This window comes from Salvelinus fontinalis, chromosome 3 (assembly GCF_029448725.1).
Source record: "Salvelinus fontinalis isolate EN_2023a chromosome 3, ASM2944872v1, whole genome shotgun sequence".
Classification (NCBI taxonomy): Eukaryota; Metazoa; Chordata; class Actinopteri; order Salmoniformes; family Salmonidae; genus Salvelinus; species Salvelinus fontinalis.
The window spans coordinates 36,092,615-36,111,729 of NC_074667.1; the positions used below are offsets into that span (position 1 = coordinate 36,092,615).

General features: G+C 44.3%; 1 protein-coding gene across 4 annotated transcripts in view; it reads right to left on the reverse strand.

Annotated features, from left to right (window-relative positions):
* The window catches only part of LOC129846213 (LIM domain and actin-binding protein 1-like), a 28,786-nt gene extending 17,684 nt beyond the window's left edge, over positions 1–11,102 (reverse strand). The window contains exons 1-3 of one of the 4 annotated variants that reach the window (XM_055914219.1): positions 10,771–11,102; positions 2,828–2,961; positions 1,748–1,793 (exon numbers count right to left, since the gene is read on the reverse strand). In XM_055914219.1, the coding sequence (XP_055770194.1) occupies positions 1,748–1,793; positions 2,828–2,952 (171 nt within the window). In that variant the 5' untranslated portion in view covers positions 2,953–2,961; positions 10,771–11,102. Of the gene's footprint in view, positions 1–1,747; positions 1,794–2,827; positions 2,962–8,414; positions 8,566–10,770 lie in introns of those variants that run through there. The other 3 variants (XM_055914238.1, XM_055914226.1, XM_055914231.1) reach the window with 3 other exon arrangements.
* Positions 11,103–19,115: the final 8,013 nt, after the last annotated feature.

Consider the following 19,115-nt stretch of genomic DNA (forward strand, 5'->3'; position numbering starts at 1 on the left):
TGTGTTTACGGACATATTCAATCAATCCCTATCCCAGTCTGCTGTGCCCACATGCTTCAAAATGGCCACCATTGTTCCTGTTCCCAAGAACGCTAAGGTAACTGAACTAAATGACTATCACCCCGTAGCACTCACTTCTCTCATCATGAAGTGCTTTGAGAGACTAGTCAAGGATTATATCACCTCCACCCTACCTGATACCCTAGACTCACTCCAATTTGCTTACCGCCCCAATAGGTCCACAGACGACGCAATCGCCATCGCACTGCCTTATCCTATCTGGACAAGAGGAATATCTATGTAAGAATGCTGTTCATTGACTACAGCTCAGCATTTAACACCATAGTACCCTCCAAAGTCGTCAGTAAGCTCGAGACCACCCCGCCCTGTGCGACTGGGTCCTGGACTTTCTGACGGTCCGCCCCCAGGTGGTGAGGTTAGGAAACAACATCTCCACCCCGCTGATCCTCAACACTGGGGCCCCACAAGGGTGCGTTCTCAGCCCCCTCCTGTACTCCCTGTTCACCCATGACTGTGTGGCCATGCACGTCTCCAACTCAATCGTCAAGTTTGCAGACAACACTACAGTGGTAGGCTTGATTACCAACAATTACGAGACGGCCTACAGGGAGGAGGTGAGGGCCCTTGGAGTGTGGTGTCAGGAAAACAACCTCTCACTCAACGTCAACAAAACAAAGGAGATGATCATGGCTTCATGAAACAGTAGAGGGAGCACCCCCCTATCCACATTGACGGGACAGTAGTGGAGAAGATGGAAAGTTTAAAGTTCCTAGGCATACACATCACGGACAAACTGAAATGGTCCACCCACACAGACAACGTGGTGAAGAAGGCGCAACAGCGCCTCTTCAACCTCAGGAGGCTGAAGAAATGTGGCTTGTCACCTAAAACACTCAAACTTTTACAGATGCACAATTGAGAGCATCCTGTCGGACTGGATCACCGCCTGGTACGGCAACTGCTCCGCCCACAACCGCATGGCTCTCTAGAGGGTAGTGCGGTCTGCACAACGCATCACCGGAGGCAAACTACCTGCCCTCCAGGATACCTACAGCACCCGATGTCACTGCCTGTTCACCCCGCTATCATCCAGAAGGCGAGGTCAGTACAGGTGCATCAAAGCTGGGACCAAGAGACTGAAAAACAGCTTAAATCTCAAGGCCATCAGACTGTTAAACAGCCATCACTAACAGAGTGGCTGCTGCCAACATACAGACTCAAATCTCTGGCCACTTTAATAAATGGATTTAATAAAGGTATCACTAGTCACTTTAAATAATGCCACTTTAATAATGTCTACATATCCTACATTACTCAACTCATATGTATACACTATTTCAAACCATCTACTGCATCTCACCTATGCCGCACAGCCATAGCTCATCCATATATTTATATGTACATATTCTTATTCATCCCTTTATATTTGTGTAAAAGGTAGTCATTGTGAATTTGTTAGATTACTTGTTAGATATTACTGCATTGTCGTAACTAGAAGCACAAGCATTTTGCTACACTCGCATTAACATCTGCTAACCATGTGTATGTGACCAATAACATTTGATTTGATATAGTTCAATGGTGACAGAGTCAAAGAGTCAAGGACTTGACCAAGAGGGCAGCTTCACAAGCGTATCATTGAACTGGTGACTGTGTCTGAGGTGATGTCACATCCTGTAATTCCATGAGTGGGTCTCCTGTTGGGGAACTGAATGGAGATACTCACTGCTTTCTTCTTCTCAGCATTGGCCTCCTCAGCAGCTCTCTGGTACCTATGGAACAGAGGAGCAACACTGACCTCTGCTGATCAAGAACAGAGGTGCACGCAGTAAAGTAGACCAAAGCATTACACTGGGAATGTAAGTTTGCACTGATATTAAATCAATAGTAGCTGAACATGTTTTGAAGGTCTGAAGAGATCAGGAAAGTGTAAGCAATATAAAAAGGGTTTTGGGCTATTTCTGACACAGATCCGGTTTCCTCTGGATCTGCAGACAATATGCTGCTTTTCAACAATACACCAGTGTTACACTGGTTTTATCACCCTTATGTTATACTAGGGAAATTGTGATTCCATAGCTAGGGCTGACAGAGAGGACTTGTGAAGAGCAGAATCAACAACCTCTGCATAGTCAAAACAGTTGCTTTGTGAGGTGTTAAAGTTCACAGTTAGCCATAGCCATGTAAATGCCCGCTGAAATGTACGAGTGGCACGGTAGGTCAGGATTGTTGTAAGGTAACAGCTACTTTACATAGCAACAGAAGAAAATGACCTGTACAGGCAAGGTGTATGAGGAAATAGGTCACGGTTGATAGTCAAGTGTAAGTGGTTGATACTGCCTACGATTACAGTTACGACTATGTGATGAAGAGGTGACTTTTCAACCATAATTTTCTGACCCACAGAGCTTCTTAAAGAGTGGTAACTATCAAGTCAGAATGATCTCTTTCCAGTTCTGCTGCAAACTCTGTTGACAGACACAAGGGTAGCCCAATGACCTGCAGAACAGGATTAATATACAGCTAACATCTCTGTTACCTCCCTCAATTATGTACATTTGGGATGGTGTTTGGGTTGACTTTCATTTTGGCTCCCCACTGACACAGACTTGACTGACTGTATGTACATACTGGAGCACCAAAAGGACAAGTGTGATTGGTACAGTATGTACGCAGAGCTGGGCGATATGGAGGACTACCTACAGATAGATGCGTGTTTGGTAGGATGAATTTGGAAGAGAAGTGTCTACGGTAGTACACTCATACAGACAGAAGCGTCTAGTAGAGAGCTGTGCGTGTCACTCACTTGGAGAAGCGCTCTGCGATGGCGTTGGTCTTGCCTCGCGTGCTGACCAATGAGAGCTCCCTGGCGGTGACCCGTAAAGACTGCGACGCCCACGACTTTCTGCTGAACGAACTTCCGCCTTCCATCTCGGCCTCCTAACACACACACACACACTAATTAATGACAGAATCAAAATGTCTACTTAAACATTTTTTTAAACTACATTACCTGTTTTACATGAAATACAAGTCCCAAAATTCTCCAACACCCATCTTATAGAAATGACCTAATACAGTGTATAACACACAGCCTGGAGAGCCTGGATTCAACAACCAACAATAGCACTGTTGGATGACATCATCCAGCTGTTTGTTCATGGTGTGCACAGTACACTACCTCACTGCTCATTCATCATGAATCAATCAAACCACGACATAGACAATACAGGGTGACACCTTAATTGAAGGGTAATGAATAACATGTTAATAACAATGATAACTTGTGTAAGTTGAAACAAACATGTTTGTATTTTTGTTTGGGGTGTAACGGCCCAGGAGTTTTCCCATGAAAACATTGCCCTACCAGGTAGCCGACAGGTAGCCCATTGATTATTACCAATATAGGCATTTTTTATGCTTTTATTGCTTTATATATACACTAAAGTTATGCCAGTAAAGTGTTCTCTTTAATGAGTTCATAGTCTATTTCACCCAGATCCCCCAGAATAATAGCAGATTGTTGACAGACAGGAGGGATCAATGCAGCACTGTCTCTGTACAAAGAGGTACTGTCTATCCCTCAGCTTCCCCAATGGTGAGGTCATTGATCTGTGTGTCAATCACCTGCTCTGCTCTCTGTCTAGGAGTCAGTCCACCCCCGAGATATCATCTACAGCACATACCCTCCCCTGCTGCTATGAGCTCACACACTCAAACATTGCATGGTTACAGGAGCAAGCAGGCAAATTCTGCCATCATGATCGAGCAGGAAAGTTCAGACACTTGACTGTGGGACGGGTACACAACTGAGATCAGCAGCAATGTTGTCATTGTGCGAATCCGAGCATATCATCATCTGTTCCGAGACAGCCTGGAGGCCTGTTCCGAGACAGCCTGGAGGCCTGTTCCGAGACAGCCTGGAGGCCTGTTCCGAGACAGCCTGGAGGCCTGTTCCGAGCCCGTTCTGTTCGGAGGAGAAAACCAGCACTCCGACTGCCACTTATCTCAGCCTTCATAATCAACAATTATAGAGGGCCAGAGTATAACATACACCCACATGCCTAAATGAACACAGGAAGTTAGTTACTATAGTTACTGTGCTTTCCGATAGACACGTACACTAACAAAAAAACTGTCTCATAACACAGCTGATAAGCCAGTAAAATAGTCATTTGTCTGGAAGGGAGGGAAGCATTTATGAGTTTATACATGGACACACCTTTGGTACACTGCATGGTGTGTATTTGTAGTCATTTTCAGATAAATTAATATCAATAGGCTGTCTTGGGCCTGCCGGAAGGGTGTATGGACCATGCTCTTTCATCTAGCCATTTTCATTAAGGTGTGCTTCGCAGGTATTACATCATTACCTGACAAAGAGACTCAATTTAATTAAGAATTGTCAGAGCAGCTGGTTTTGTGTTGACTCAGACATGACCAAGCACACGCATAAACATAGTAGAGGCAATTCCATGATAACGGAATTACAGACTCAGATTTTTCACTTTATAATGTATACCAAACAAAAAACAATTTCAAAGCTTAACAAACCATAGAACTCTATGCACAGGTACTAGTTTTAACCATTTCCACTGACAATTTTACAAAAATACATTTACAGGACGAACTGTTCAGATAAAGTTCGGTAACAGAATAAAATTGAGGGAGATTTTATCATAATTCTATGACCAAATTTAGCATCTGCACAGTTTGTCAAGTACATTTTTATATATTTTTTTGCTGTGTAAATTATTCAAAGTAGCCACTGTGCATAGAGTTCAACTTTGAAATCAATGATTTTGTTTGGCATACATTTTAAAGTGAAAAATCTGTCTCAGTGTAATTCCATTACCATGGAACTGCTCATAGGCTACACAAGCAAACCAGCACTACGAGTGTGACCATGACGACAACCATAACAAATGACCAATTCCAAAAGAATCTCCAACACTTCCTGTCTACAAACCATGGGATCCAGGAAAATAATAATCTAATCCACAGAGAGACATCACATGGACTTCTCATAAAGATTGTATTTAGCATGGCCACAGGGGTGGTTTAAAACTCGGCCTTGCATCTCTGTCATATTTCATGAGAAAAACTTTAGAAAATAGGGCAAAGCTTAAACCTTAGCTTAAGAAGTGCATATTGGTTGAAAGCCTGTGCAACCCTGAGGTATGTGTTCAGTGGAAAAGGGATAAAGTGTAATGCGTGTCTGTGTGTCAGAGACAAAGCGAGGCAACGCATCATATTCATGTGCATCAGCACAGCAGGCCAGATCAGGAAGCCAAAAGGCAGATTTCCAGTGGAATTCCTCAAATCATCCTCAGCCTTTCCTCCAAGCTTCCTCTCCAAGCTAAGCACAGGGGAAACTACCTCACAGTAGAAACCAAGATGCAGGGATCGAAGAACCAACTGGATGAGCAGGAAATAAAATCAGTCACTCTAGGAGGAGAATAGAAGTTGAATATAAAAACACTTTATTTGGGGTGCTTGTCTATTCAACTTCCATTGTATTCTTATCTCCTGCAGTTGTGCCTTTGAGCAAGTTGCTTAACCCCTATAACTTCTCCAGGGACGCTGTACTGTGGCTGCCCTCTACCCCATCTAGTGCATGTTTTATATGTCCTTCTGAGGGGTTGGGATAGAACAGACAACAAATTGCCAATGGATATTTGTGCATATTGGACAATAAAAAGGAATCATCTTCCTCTAAGCTTACAGAAGTAATGGAAGTAGCAGCATAGCTGCAGCAGTAGTAAGTGGCCATGTGGTTGTGATATGTAGAGGAACAGGTAGCCTAACCAAACAGAGACAAGGCTTCCTTTTCATTTGGCATTCGACTTCTTGGAAGCAAACTGCAACAGAACAAGTTTAGTTGATCTGGCCCAGTCTAGTCTATCCTCTCACCATATCTGAATAGCACTTGTATGTCGTGATGGGGGATATTATTTCAGATGATATATCATATTGACAATATCGTAATATTATTTTTGGTGCTAGTTTGCTATGCCTGACCCAAAACTCCGGTATTTTTACTTCATAGCACTTTTTATTTATTTATTTTTAAATAGGGAGCTAATTTGTTTTCAGCATTTTTATTTTTATGATTGATCAAAACTTGTTGTTTTCTCTTGTCCCTCTGCAGCAGACATTTGGTGAGCAATATGTTTGGAACATCGAATCGCAATAAAATTACAGTCTCAAATCGCAATACATAAGTATCGTGATAAGATCATAGCGCGAGTTCCCTGGCAGTTCCCAGCCCTACCTGTATGGTGAGCAAGTATATTGATAGGAAATCAAATCTTTATTTCAACATACTTGATTGTGACTGTAAACTTGACATGATATAGGGACCGGATGTTCGGAATATCTTTTGAACATAAGTGAAATTGACAGATTCTGCAGACGCGCCTTTCCTGAGGCAATCATTATCGTGTTTCAGTCAACTCTGTGTCAACTTCACTAAAGCGGAACAGCCTTTGAACCTTCACTTTCATCTCATTGCAATGCCGTATCCACAACAAACCCAGATATGGAACCCAACACAGGATCAGTCTGTATTGCGCAATACAGCCATTTTATCTTCATCAGTGCCTTGAGTGACATGGAGGTACATCAGTCCTGAACAGCTCAAATGTAGGAAGGGGTTTATAATTTGCTACCCCCCCCCCCACAAAAAAAGACATGCAGATTTTTTTCTCAAATTAAAATATTTTTGAAGCTAAGTAAATGCCAGGGACTTCTTTAAGACATATTGAAATAACACAATGTCAGGATCACATTGACTGCACCAGACAGACAGATCTGGGGCAGGAGGGTATACAGTGACTACAGAAAGTCTACACCCCTTTCAACTTTCACATTTTGCCACCTAAAATATACATCTAAAAAGGGATTCATGTAGATATTTTTTCCTACGGATCTACACAACCTACTCCACATTTTCAAAGTGAAAGAAAGTCATAGAACATTTTCCAAATTAAGAATTTAAAAAATATTTATATAATCATAATTGGATAAGTCTTCACTCTCTGAGTTAATACAGGTTGAAGCGGTTTTGGCAGCTATTACAGCTGTGAATCATTTTCACTCTACCAGCTTTACACAACTCCTAAGGCAACATATATCCATTGTTTTTGTTAAAATTGCACAGGCTCAGTAAATTTGGTTGGATATCATTGATGGACAGCGATATTTCAACCTTTTGTCAGATTTCCTTAAACATATTTATGTCAGGACTGAGACTAGACCACTCAGGAACACTCAACAGCTCTTGGAAAAAAATACAACAATCACAGGTTTAGGTTTTCAGAAGAATGGGGTGGATTTTCCTCTAACCTTTTACCTGGGCTTTGCTCCTTTCATATTTATTTTGATCAGTCCCTGGTGGTGACAAGCATACCCATAACATGATGCTGCCACCACAATACTTGAAAATACAAAAGGGATCAACAACATAGTTTTCACTCCCATATTACTGGCCTGTAGGACAAAGTGAAAAGAAAGAAGCCCATGTTAAAAATTCCACTCCAAATCATATATTCTGTTTTCAACAAGGCTGTTAAGTAATACTGCAAAGACAACACAACAAATAAACACACTTTTTGGACTAAATTAAAAACTACAGGGTTGGGTAAAGTAAAACCCTCTCCATTTTCAACAATTGTGGTGGCAGCATCATGTTATGGGTTTACTTGTCAAAAATCTAATTGAATCCCTTTTTAGATCATTTAAGGGGGTGTAGAATTTCTATTGGCACTGTAGCCTAATTTAAACTGTGCTCTTTATGTCATACCATTACCAACCATATGAGACTGGTAACACTTGTGACAAACTCGATTTGCTTGTTACTCTACAATTTGATTTGCAGGTAATGACACTATGTCATTAAACTGAACCATAGCAAAACAAGTACCATGCGGTTTAAAAGCTACTTGAAGTCCGTCTCCAAAACAGACTTTGAAAAAAGAAAACAAATTAATAGTCAATTCTGCCCGGCTCTGAACAAAGAATCATTAAACACTAAATCATTCAAGCTAAACTAGCCGATTGAGTCAGAACCTGAAACACAGGACTCTCCCTCATAGCCGACTTGGCACCCCTCAGCTCATGGGACTGATCAGATGTCACAAAGCCGCCATCCTTGGTTTAACCCGTGTTCAGACAATAGGTCGGGAAAAGTCACATCCATGACATGGATACTGTTGGACTAGCCTTACTACAGTAACACTGGGAGTTATGGTCAATACTCTCAGTGAGAACAGAGATAATGATTTTTGAAACGCTATACACACACACAGTTACAAAAACAATGGCACAAGGGGAGCGGTAACTTAACTTCTCCCCAAAGATTTCAAGTTAACCGTGACACACCTTAAACGTACCTTTTTGAATGGATTATTTTTCGGTTTTCTTCTCGATATAAAGTTATTGTCTTACCTATATTATTTTATAGCACTCCAGTTTCGGTCCAGCCTTTACTTTAAGCACTTCCGGTGTGTCACACTCCCCTGGTGAAACCTTGCGACACCCGACACAGTGTGTATAAGCATGTCTCTAGTGTGTAAGAGTGTAAGGGGCGGAGTGAGGAGAAAGGTGTCATGAGAGTGGAGGAAGCAGGTCACATGATTTCCTGTACCAATGACCTTAGAGATTGGATTCCACCTGCCAGGTACATAGGGTGTGTATGTGTGTGTATGTGTGTCTTCAGCAGAATTTCTAGGAAATAGTCTATACAACTGCTCTACAGTTAAGTGTTTTAACAACCTGGTGAAAAACTCAAAACTGATCTAAATTGTGTGATTCTATGGCACAACTTGATCCCCTTCATGAGGGTGGTAAAGAAGGGGAGGTTGGTGGTTGCGGCAAAGGACAGCTGGAGGAGAGAGGTGAAGAGAAAGGAGGAGGAGGGACAGAGGGGAGAGGAGACGAATAGAGCGTGAAGCTCAGGTTTCTCTGCCCTGTTTGAAAGGTTGAAGCGCGTGGCTGGGCCTGCATGGTGCTGCAGCAGGGAGAGAAAACCCTGGCTCTCAATACACTCAACACATTGCTACTTCACAGGCCCTGTCTAACCAGTACCAGTCCTTGCCTCACACCTGGAGGTGTGCACTCGCACGCAGTCGCGCACACACGCAGTCGCGCACACACACGCAGTCGCGCACACACACGCAGTCGCGCACACACACGCAGTCGCGCACACACACAGCTTTGTCTGCACCAAGACTTCAAAAACCATACAATTTTACAAATGTTTCACTAGAGCAGTTTACCTATATCAATTTCTGTAGCAAATCATTGGCTTGGCACAGAAATCGACAACTGAATCAAAATGTTGTCCATTTCTGTCTGTATCTCATTAATAAATCAACTTCAAGAGCATGTCAGAGTTGAGAAAATATATAGTTTCTGTCATGTTTTTTTTTCTGCCCAGCATCTGAACCAGTGGGATGTGTGTAGCATATTTTCTATTTTATTTACACAGGAAAGCCCCCTAATTGACATTGTGAAAATGGCTGAATAACCAAATGATCTGACATGGGTAGCATCATCAACGCATTCCACTGAGTCATCTTCACTGGGACATCACCACCTGCCTCCTCTGTGGGCTATCCTTTTCTATTCGCAGAGAGAGGAGGATGAAAAGGCGACATGGTTTGGCAGCGTTTTCTAAGTCTCAGCTGTGCAGCTTCCAAGACAGAGAACTGCATAAATAGAACCGTTAAATAAGCATAGAGCTGCATTCAAATGGCCTGTTCAAATGGCCACACGGTGCGGTTAAGGTACAAAGCTGGACAGTCGCCATTGTGTGACAACTGCTGGCACTGAGGTGAATACCAAAGTAGACTACTCATTTCTCCAGGGACAGCCACTGAATACCCAGCTCGTAATACTCAGCAGGAGTTTGAATAGAATATATCCTGGCTATCAGGCCAACAACGAGTAACCTACTTTAAGTAGCCCAAGTCACCAAAATGGCTGTGGTGATATCAGCTGAGTTTTAAAGTAATAGTTCACTCCAAAATCACCATTTGTTCAGATGTTTTCAAAAGTGGTCTAATGTCAAGATGCGTCCATGTCTCGCATGCCATCTGTTGTGCAGATCTAACTATATTCCTCAACCCCATAGGAAAGAAAGGCCTAAGCACCATTTAAAATGATTAAATTAGATGGTGTCTATCTTTCCACTTCATTTGGGTTTGTGATAGCTGGATCTACACAACAGATGGGGTTGTGGGGGGTACACTTCTTTTGAAAATGCTCCACTTTTGAGTTTTGAAAATATTTACAAACTTTGGAATCATTTTGTAACATATGGTCATGTAGGCCTCCTTATAAAAAGTGTCATAGGCAGGAAGACATCTTCCTTGGTAGATTGATTATTATAACAATAAACAAGTAGCATATAAGCCTTCTGTATTATCAAAATTAATGCATTGTGTCTCCCTCCAATCCTCCATACCCTGAAATAGGTTGGCCAACTGCCATAACTTCCCATGCAACCTCCACCACCAGTAATAATGGTGCAAAATTGGAAGTACCTGTCAAATTGGCAACATTAATCAGCAAACATTTGACTTAGCCTTAGCTAGAGCAAATTCACCATGTGCATACTCACACCACAGCCTAAACTAGCATACTAAAACGCACACATTAAGGCTAGAAATTAACATAGCATTATAATAACTGTATATATCAACACAAGTTTATAACAAAACTCCAGTAACTTTGCTTTGGCCTTACTTTTATGATGTTGCCTACCGCAGTTCCACCGACAGTCCCACAGGTGCACAATAGAAAGAGATACGTTGGTTTGAGTCGATTAGGCTGCTAGTATCTGATATTTGAATTACATTGTTAAACGAACATACTTGACTTGTTTTAATCTCTTGCTGCTAACTCACAGCAATGACTTTTTCGTCTTCGTGCGCTCCTCAAAGTACGTGCATCTCACGGGGCGGGACAAATCTGTCACCAAATCAAGAGTTCTTATCCATCTCTTAAAGTTGCAGTTCGCAGGGAATAACCATAAAATACTTTTATTCTTCTTCCAAAAAAATGTCTCCACTCAACATCACAGACATACACTGAGTGTATAAAACATTAAGGACACCTTCGTGACCCCCCCTCCCCCCTTTGCCCCTTAGAACAGCCTCAATTCGTCGGGGCATGTACTCCGCTGGCACGTGAAGTTGGCTGGATGTCCTTGGGTGGTGGACCATTCTTGATACACAAGGGAAACTGTTGAGCATGAATAACACAGCAGCGTTGCAATTATTGATACAAACCGGTGTGCCTGACACCTACTAGCATATCCTGTTCAAAGGCACTTCAATATTTTGTCTTGTCCTTTCATCCTCTGAATGGCACACATACACAATGTCTCAAGGCTTAAAAATCCTTCTTTAATCTCTCTCCTCCCCTTCATCTACACTGATTGAAGTGCATTTAACAAGTGACATCAATAAGGGATCATAGCTTTCACCAGGATTCACCTGGTCAGTCTATGACATGGAAAGACAAAACGTTCTACAGGGGCACCATCGAAAGCATCCTGACAGGTTGCCTCACTGCCTGGTATGGCAACTGCTCGGCCTCCGACCGCAAGGCACTACAGAGGGTAGTGCGTACAGCCCAGTACATCACTGGGGCCAAGCTTCCTGCCATCCAGGACCTCTATAACAGGCGGTGTCAGAGGAAGGCCCTAAAAATTGTCAAAGACTCCAGCCACCCTAGTTATAGACTGTTCTCTCTGCTACCGCACGGCAAGTGGTACCGGAGCACCAAGTCTAGGTCCAAAAGGCTTCTTAACAGCTTCTACCCCCAAGCCATGAGACTGCTAAACAGCTAATCAAATGGCTACTCAGACTACTTGCATTGTCCCCCCTTACTGACATGCTTACTTTTACACTGCTGCTACTTTCTGTTAATTATCTATGCATAGTCACTTTAACTCTACCTGCATGTACATATTACCTCAATTACCCCGACTAACCGGTGCTCCCCCACATTGACTCTGTACCGGTACCCCCTGTATATAGCCTCGGTACTGTTATTTTACTGCTGCTCTTTAATAATTAGTTATTTTTATGTTTTACTTAACAATTCTTTTTATTAAAAACTGCATTGATGGTTAAGGGCTTGTAAGTAAGTCTTTCACTGTAAGCTCTACATCTGTTGTATTCAGCGCATGTGACAAATACAATTGTATTGTATTTTATTTGAAAGAGCAGGTGTCCTGAATGTTTTGTACACTCAGTGTATATCTAGTAGTGAGTCTACACTACAGATGTAGAAAATATTTCCATCTGCATCCCCGAGCCTTGCAATGAGGGTGTTATTTTATGCTGGCCCTTGTCGAACCGGATAATGGCCCGTCACATCATCGAGCGAAAGCCGGGAGGGAGGAGCATATTCTCAAATCCAACAGTAATCGCAAATCAAATCAAATTTCATTTGTCACATGCGTCCTAAACAACAGGTTTAGACGATGACCTGAAATATTCTGTTTATACAAACTGTTCTGCTGTTTTCAAATGAAACGCAATACCTTGCTTTTGTTAAAGCTTTTAGAATATATTTAACATAACTATGAGCATGGATAGATTGTTGTAACAATAATGATGTGAACTACTCAACCAGTCTTTGCCTCCCGAGTGGCACTGTGGTCTAAGGCACTGCATCGAGGTGTTAGCTGTGCCACTAGAGATTCTGGGTTCAAGTCCAGGCTCTGTCGCAGCCGGCCACGACCGGGAGACCCATGGGGCGGCGCACAATTGGCCCAATGTCGTCCGGGTTAAGTGGGCATTGTGTTGAGAAGCAGTGCGGCTTGGTTGGGTTGTGTTTCGGAGGACGCACGGCTCTCGACCTTCGTCTCTCCCGAGTCCGTACGGGAGTTGCAGCAATGGGACAAGACTGTAACTACCAATTGGATACCACAAAATTGAGGAGAAAAGGGGGGTTACATTTTTTTTTTTAAAGCAGGTCTCGACAAACAGTGACATGCTTACTTACGGGCCCTTCCCTACAATGCAGAGAGAAAGAAAATATAGAAATAATAGAAAATAAATAACATGTAATAACAAAAGTAATAATAAATGCACAATGAGTAATGATAACATGGCTATATACACGGGGTGCCAGTACCGAGTCGATGTGCAAGGGTACGAGGTAATTGAGGTAGATATACATATAGCTAGGAATAAAGTGACTAGGCAACAGGTAGATAAAAAAACAGTAGCAGCAATGTATGTGATGAGTCAAAAAAAGTTTGTGCGAAAAGAGGCAATGGTTAACTATTTAACTAACTGTTGAGTAGTCTTTTGGCTTAGGAATAGAAGCTGTTGAGGGTCCTGTTGGTTGCAGACTTGGTGCATCGGTACCGCTTGCTGTGCGGTAGCAGAGAGAACAGTCTAACAGTCCACTACAGCCACGTCGATGTGAATGGGAGGGTGCTCGGACCTCCGTTTCCGGTAGTCCACAATCAGCTCCTTTGTCTTGCTGACGTTGAGGGAGAAGAGAACAGTTTTGACTGGGATGAGCGGGAACTGTACTTCCTCAGTGGTAGGGAGGCGAGCAGGCCAGAGGTGGATGAACGCAGTGCCCTTGTTTGGGTGTAGGGCCTGATCAGAGCCTGAAGGTACTGAGGTGCCGTTCCCCTCACAGCTCCGTAGGCAAGCACCATGGTCTTGTAGCGGATGCGAGCTTCAACTGTGGAGAGAGCGGAGGAGCGGGGTGAGAGAACTTGGGAAGGTTGAACACCAGACGGGCTGCGGCGTTCTGGATGAGTTGTAGGGGTTTAATGGCACAGGCAGGGAGCCCAGCCAACAGCGAGTTGCAGTAATCCAGACGGGAGATGACAAGTGCCTGGATTAGGACCTGCGCCGCTTCCTGTGTGAGGCAGGGTCGTACTCTGCGGATGTTGTAGAGCATGAACCTACAGGAACGGGCCACCGCCTTGATGTTAGTTGAGAACGACAGGGTGTTGTCCAGGATCACGCCAAGGTTCTTAGCGCTCTGTGAAGAGGACACAATGGAGTTGTAAACCGTGATGGCGAGATCATGGAACGGGCAGTCCTTCCCCGGGAGGAAGAGCAGCTCCGTCTTGCCGAGGTTCAGCTTGAGGTGGTGATCCGTCATCCACACTAATATGTCTGCCAGACATGCAGAGATGCGATTCGCCACCTGGTCATCAGAAGGGGGAAAGGAGAAGATTAATTGTGTGTCGTCTGCATAGCAATGATAGGAGAGACCATGTGAGGTTATGACAGAGCCAAGTGACTTGGTGTATAGCGAGAATAGGAGAGGGCCTAGAACAGAGCCCTGGGGGACACCAGTGGTGAGAGCGCGTGGTGAGGAGACAGATTCTCGCCACGCCACCTGGTAGGAGCGACCTGTCAGGTAGGACGCAATCCAAGCGTGGGCCGCGCCGGAGATGCCCAACTCGGAGAGGGTGGAGAGGAGGATCTGATGGTTCACAGTATCGAAGGCAGACGATAGGTCTAGAAGGATGAGAGCAGAGGAGAGAGAGTTAGCTTTAGCAGTGCGGAGCGCCACCATGATACAGAGAAGAGCAGTCTCAGTTGAGTGACTAGTCTTGAAACCTGACTGATTTGGATCAAGAAGGTCATTCTGAGAGAGATAGCAGGAGAGCTGGCCAAGGACGGCACGTTCAAGAGTTTTGGAGAGAAAAGAAAGAAGGGATACTGGTCTGTAGTTGTTGACATCGGAGGGATCGAGTGTAGGTTTTTTCAGAAGGGGTGCAACTCTCGCTCTCTTGAAGACGGAAGGGACGTAGCCAGCGGTCAAGGATGAGTTGATGAGCGAGGTGAGGTAAGGGAGAAGGTCTCCGGAAATGGTCTGGAGAAGAGAGGAGGGGATAGGGTCAAGCGGGCAGGTTGTTGGGCGGCCGGCCGTCACAAGACGCGAGATTTCATCTGGAGAGAGAGGGGAGAAAGAGGTCAGAGCACAGGGTAGGGCAGTGTGAGCAGAACCAGCGGTGTCGTTTGACTTAGCAAACGAGGATCGGATGTCGTCGACCTTCTTTTCGAAATGGTTGACGAAGTCGTCTGCAGAGAGGGAGGAGGGGGGGGGGAGGGGGAGGATGATTCAGGAGGGAGGAGAAGGTGGCAAAGAGCTTCCTAGGGTTAGAGGCAGATGCTTGGAATTTAGAGTGGTAGAAAGTGGCTTTAGCAGCAGAGACGGAAGAGGAAAATGTAGAGAGGAGGGAGTGAAAGGATGCCAGGTCCGCAGGGAGGCGAGTTTTCCTCCATTTCCGCTCGGCTGCCCGGAGCCCTGTTCTGTGAGCTCGCAATGAGTCGTCGAGCCACGGAGCGGGAGGGGAGGACCGAGCCGGCCTGGAGGATAGGGGACATAGAGAGTCAAAGGATGCAGAAAGGGAGGAGAGGAGGGTTGAGGAGGCAGAATCAGGAGATAGGTTGGAGAAGGTTTGGGCAGAGGGAAGAGATGATAGGATGGAAGAGGAGAGAGTAGCGGGGGAGAGAGAGCGAAGGTTGGGACGGCGCAATACCATCCGAGTAGGGGCAGTGTGGGAAGTGTTGGATGAGAGCGAGAGGGAAAAGGATACAAGGTAGTGGTCGGAGACTTGGAGGGGAGTTGCAATGAGGTTAGTGGAAGAACAGCATCTAGTAAAGATGAGGTCAAGCGTATTGCCTGCCTTGTGAGTAGGGGGGGAAGGTGAGAGGGTGAGGTCAAAAGAGGAGAGGAGTGGAAAGAAGGAGGCAGAGAGGAATGAGTCAAAGGTAGACGTGGGGAGGTTAAAGTCACCCAGAACTGTGAGAGGTGAGCCGTCCTCAGGAAAGGAGCTTATCAAGGCATCAAGCTCATTGATGAACTCTCCGAGGGAACCTGGAGGGCGATAAATGATAAGGATGTTAAGCTTGAAAGGGCTGGTAACTGTGACAGCATGGAATTCAAAGGAGGCGATAGACAGATGGGTAAGGGGAGAAAGAGAGAATGACCACTTGGGAGAGATGAGGATCCCGGTGCCACCACCCCGCTGACCAGAAGCTCTCGGGGTGTGCGAGAACACGTGGGCAGACGAAGAGAGAGCAGTAGGAGTAGCAGTGTTATCTGTGGTGAGCCATGTTTCCGTCAGTGCCAAGAAGTCGAGGGACTGGAGGGACGCATAGGCTGAGATGAGCTCTGCCTTGTTGGCCGCAGATCGGCAGTTCCAGAGGCTACCGGAGACCTGGAACTCCACGTGGGTCGCGCGGGCTGGGACCACCAGGTTAGGGTGGCCGCGGCCACGCGGTGTGAAGCGTTTGTATGGTCTGTGCAGAGAGGAGAGAACAGGGATAGACAGACACATAGTTGACAGGCTACAGAAGAGGCTACGCTAATGCAAAGGAGATTAGAATGACAAGTGGACTACACGTCTCGAATGTTCAGAAAGTTAAGCTTACGTTGCAAAGAAAATAAAATAACAGATCTTATTGACTAAAATGATATAGTACTGCTGGCTGGTGAAGTAGGCTGGCTAGCAGTGGCTGCGTTGTTGAAAGTGAAGCTGGCTAGGTAACCTCGACAATTTCTCTAAATTTCTCTAAACTACACAATTATCTTGGATACAAGGACAGCAAAGACAACTAGCTAACACTACGCTAATCAAGTCGTTCCGTTGTAATGTAAGTTTCTACAGTGCTGCTATTCGGTAGAAGTTGGCTAGCTAGCAGTGTTAGCTAGCAGTGTTGGCTAGGTAGGAGGACGGCAGCGCGGCAGGCGAAAATAGCTGGCTAGCTAACCGATAATTACTCAAAGCTACACAATTATCTTAGATACAAAGATAGCAAAGACAACTATGTAGCTAGCTAACACTACACTAATCAAGTCGTTCCGTTGTAACCCGTCAGGAACCCGTCAGGAAGTCCAGGATCCAGTTGCAGAGGGAGGTGTTCCGTCCCAGGGTCTTTAGCTTAGTGATGAGCTTCGATGGCATTGTGGTGTTGAACGCTGAGCTGTATTCAATGAACAGCATTCTCACATAGGTGTTCCTCTAGTCCAGGTGGCAGAGGGCAGTGTGGAGCTCAATAGAGATTGTGTCATCTGTGGATCTATTAGGGCGGTATGCAAATTGGAGTGGGTCCAGGTTGTCTGGGATGATGGTGTTGATGTGAGTCATGACCAGTCTTTGAAAGCATTTCAGTTAGGATCACCACTTTATTTTAAGAATGTGAAATGTGAGAAGAATAGTAGAGAAAAGGATTTATTTCAGCTATAATTTCTTTCATCACATTCCCAGTGGGTCAGAAGTTTGCATACACTCAATTAGTATTTGGTAGCATTGCCTTTAAATTATTTAACTTGGGTCAAACATTTTGGATAGCCTTCCACAAGCTTCCCACAATAAGTTGGGTGAATTTTGGCTAATACCTACCTGAAAGGGCTGGTGTAACTGAGTCAGGTTTGTAGGCCTCCTTGCTCGCACACGCTTTTTCAGTTCTGCCCACAAATGTTCTATATGATTGAGGTCAGGGCTTTGTGGACACTCCAATACCTTAACTTTGTTGTCCTTAAGCCATTTTGCCACAACTTTGGAAGTATGCTTGGGGTCATTATCCATTTGGAAGACCCATTTGCAACCAAGCTTTAACTTCCTTACTGATGTCTTGAGATGTTGCTTCAATAAATCCACATAATTGTCCTTCCTCATGATGCCATCTATTTTGTGAAGTGCACCAGTCCGTCCTGCAGCAAAGCACCCACAACATGATGCTGCCACCCCCGTGCTTCACGATTGGGATGGTGTTCTTCGGCTTGCAAGCCTCCCCCTTTACCCTCCAAACATAACGATGGTCATTATGGCCAAACAGTTCTATTTTTGTTAAATCAGACCAGAGGACATTTCTCCAAAAAGTACGATTTTTGTCCCCATGTGCAGTTGCAAACCGTAGTCTGGCTTTTTTTATGGCGGTTTTGGAGCAGTGGCTTGTGCCTTGCTGAGCGGCCTTTCAGGTTATGTCGATATAGGCCTTGTTTTACTGTGGATATAGATACTTTTGTACCTGTTTCCTCCAACATCTTCACAAGGTCCTTTGCTGTAGTTCTGGGATTGATTTGCACTTTTCGCACCAAAGTACCTTCTTCTCTAGGAGACAGAACGCGTCTCCTTTCTGAGCAGTATGACGGCTGCGTGGTCCCATGGTGTTTATACTTATGTACTATTGTTTGTACAGATGAACGTGGTACCTTCAGGTGTTTGGAAATTGCTCCCAAGGATGAACCAGACTTGTGGAGGTCTTGGCTGATTTCTTTTGATTTTCCTATGATGTCAAGCAAAGAGGCAATGAGTTTGAAGGTAGGCCTTGAAATACACCCACAGATACACCTCCAATTGACTCAAATTATGTCAATCAGCCTATCAGAAGCTTCTAAAGCCATGACATCATTTTCTGGAATTTTCCAAGCTGTTTAAAGGCACAGTCAACTTAGTGTATGTAAACTTCTGACCCACTGGAATTGTGATAGAATTAATTATAAGTGAAATAATCTGTCTGTAAACAATTTTGGGAAAAATTACTTGTGTCATGCACAAAGTAGATGTCCTAACCGACTTGCCAAAACTATAGTTTGTTAACAAGAAATTTGTGGAGTGGTTGAAAAATGAGTTTTAATGAGTCCAACCTAAGTGTATGCAAACTTCCGACTTCAACTGTATGTTCAGTCACTGTGGGGACGACGTCGTCAATGCACATATTAATGAAGCCAGTGACTGATGTAGTAAAGACCTCAATGTCATCGGATGAATCCCGGAACATATTACAGTCTCTTCTAGAAAAACAGTCCTGTAGCTTAGCATCCGCTTCATCGAACCACTTCCATATTGGTACTTCTTGTTTGAGCTTTTACTTGTAAGCAGCAATCAGGAGAAAAGAGTAATGGTCAGATTTGCCAAATGGAGGGTGAGGGAGAGCTTTGTATGCATTTCTGTGTGTGGACACAGGTGACATGTTGGTAGAAATGAGGTAAAGGATTTCAGTTTCTCTGCATTAATATCAGCAGCCCTATACAACTCATTGAGTGCGGTCTTAGTGCCAGCATCGGTTTGTGGTGTTAAATAGACAGCTATG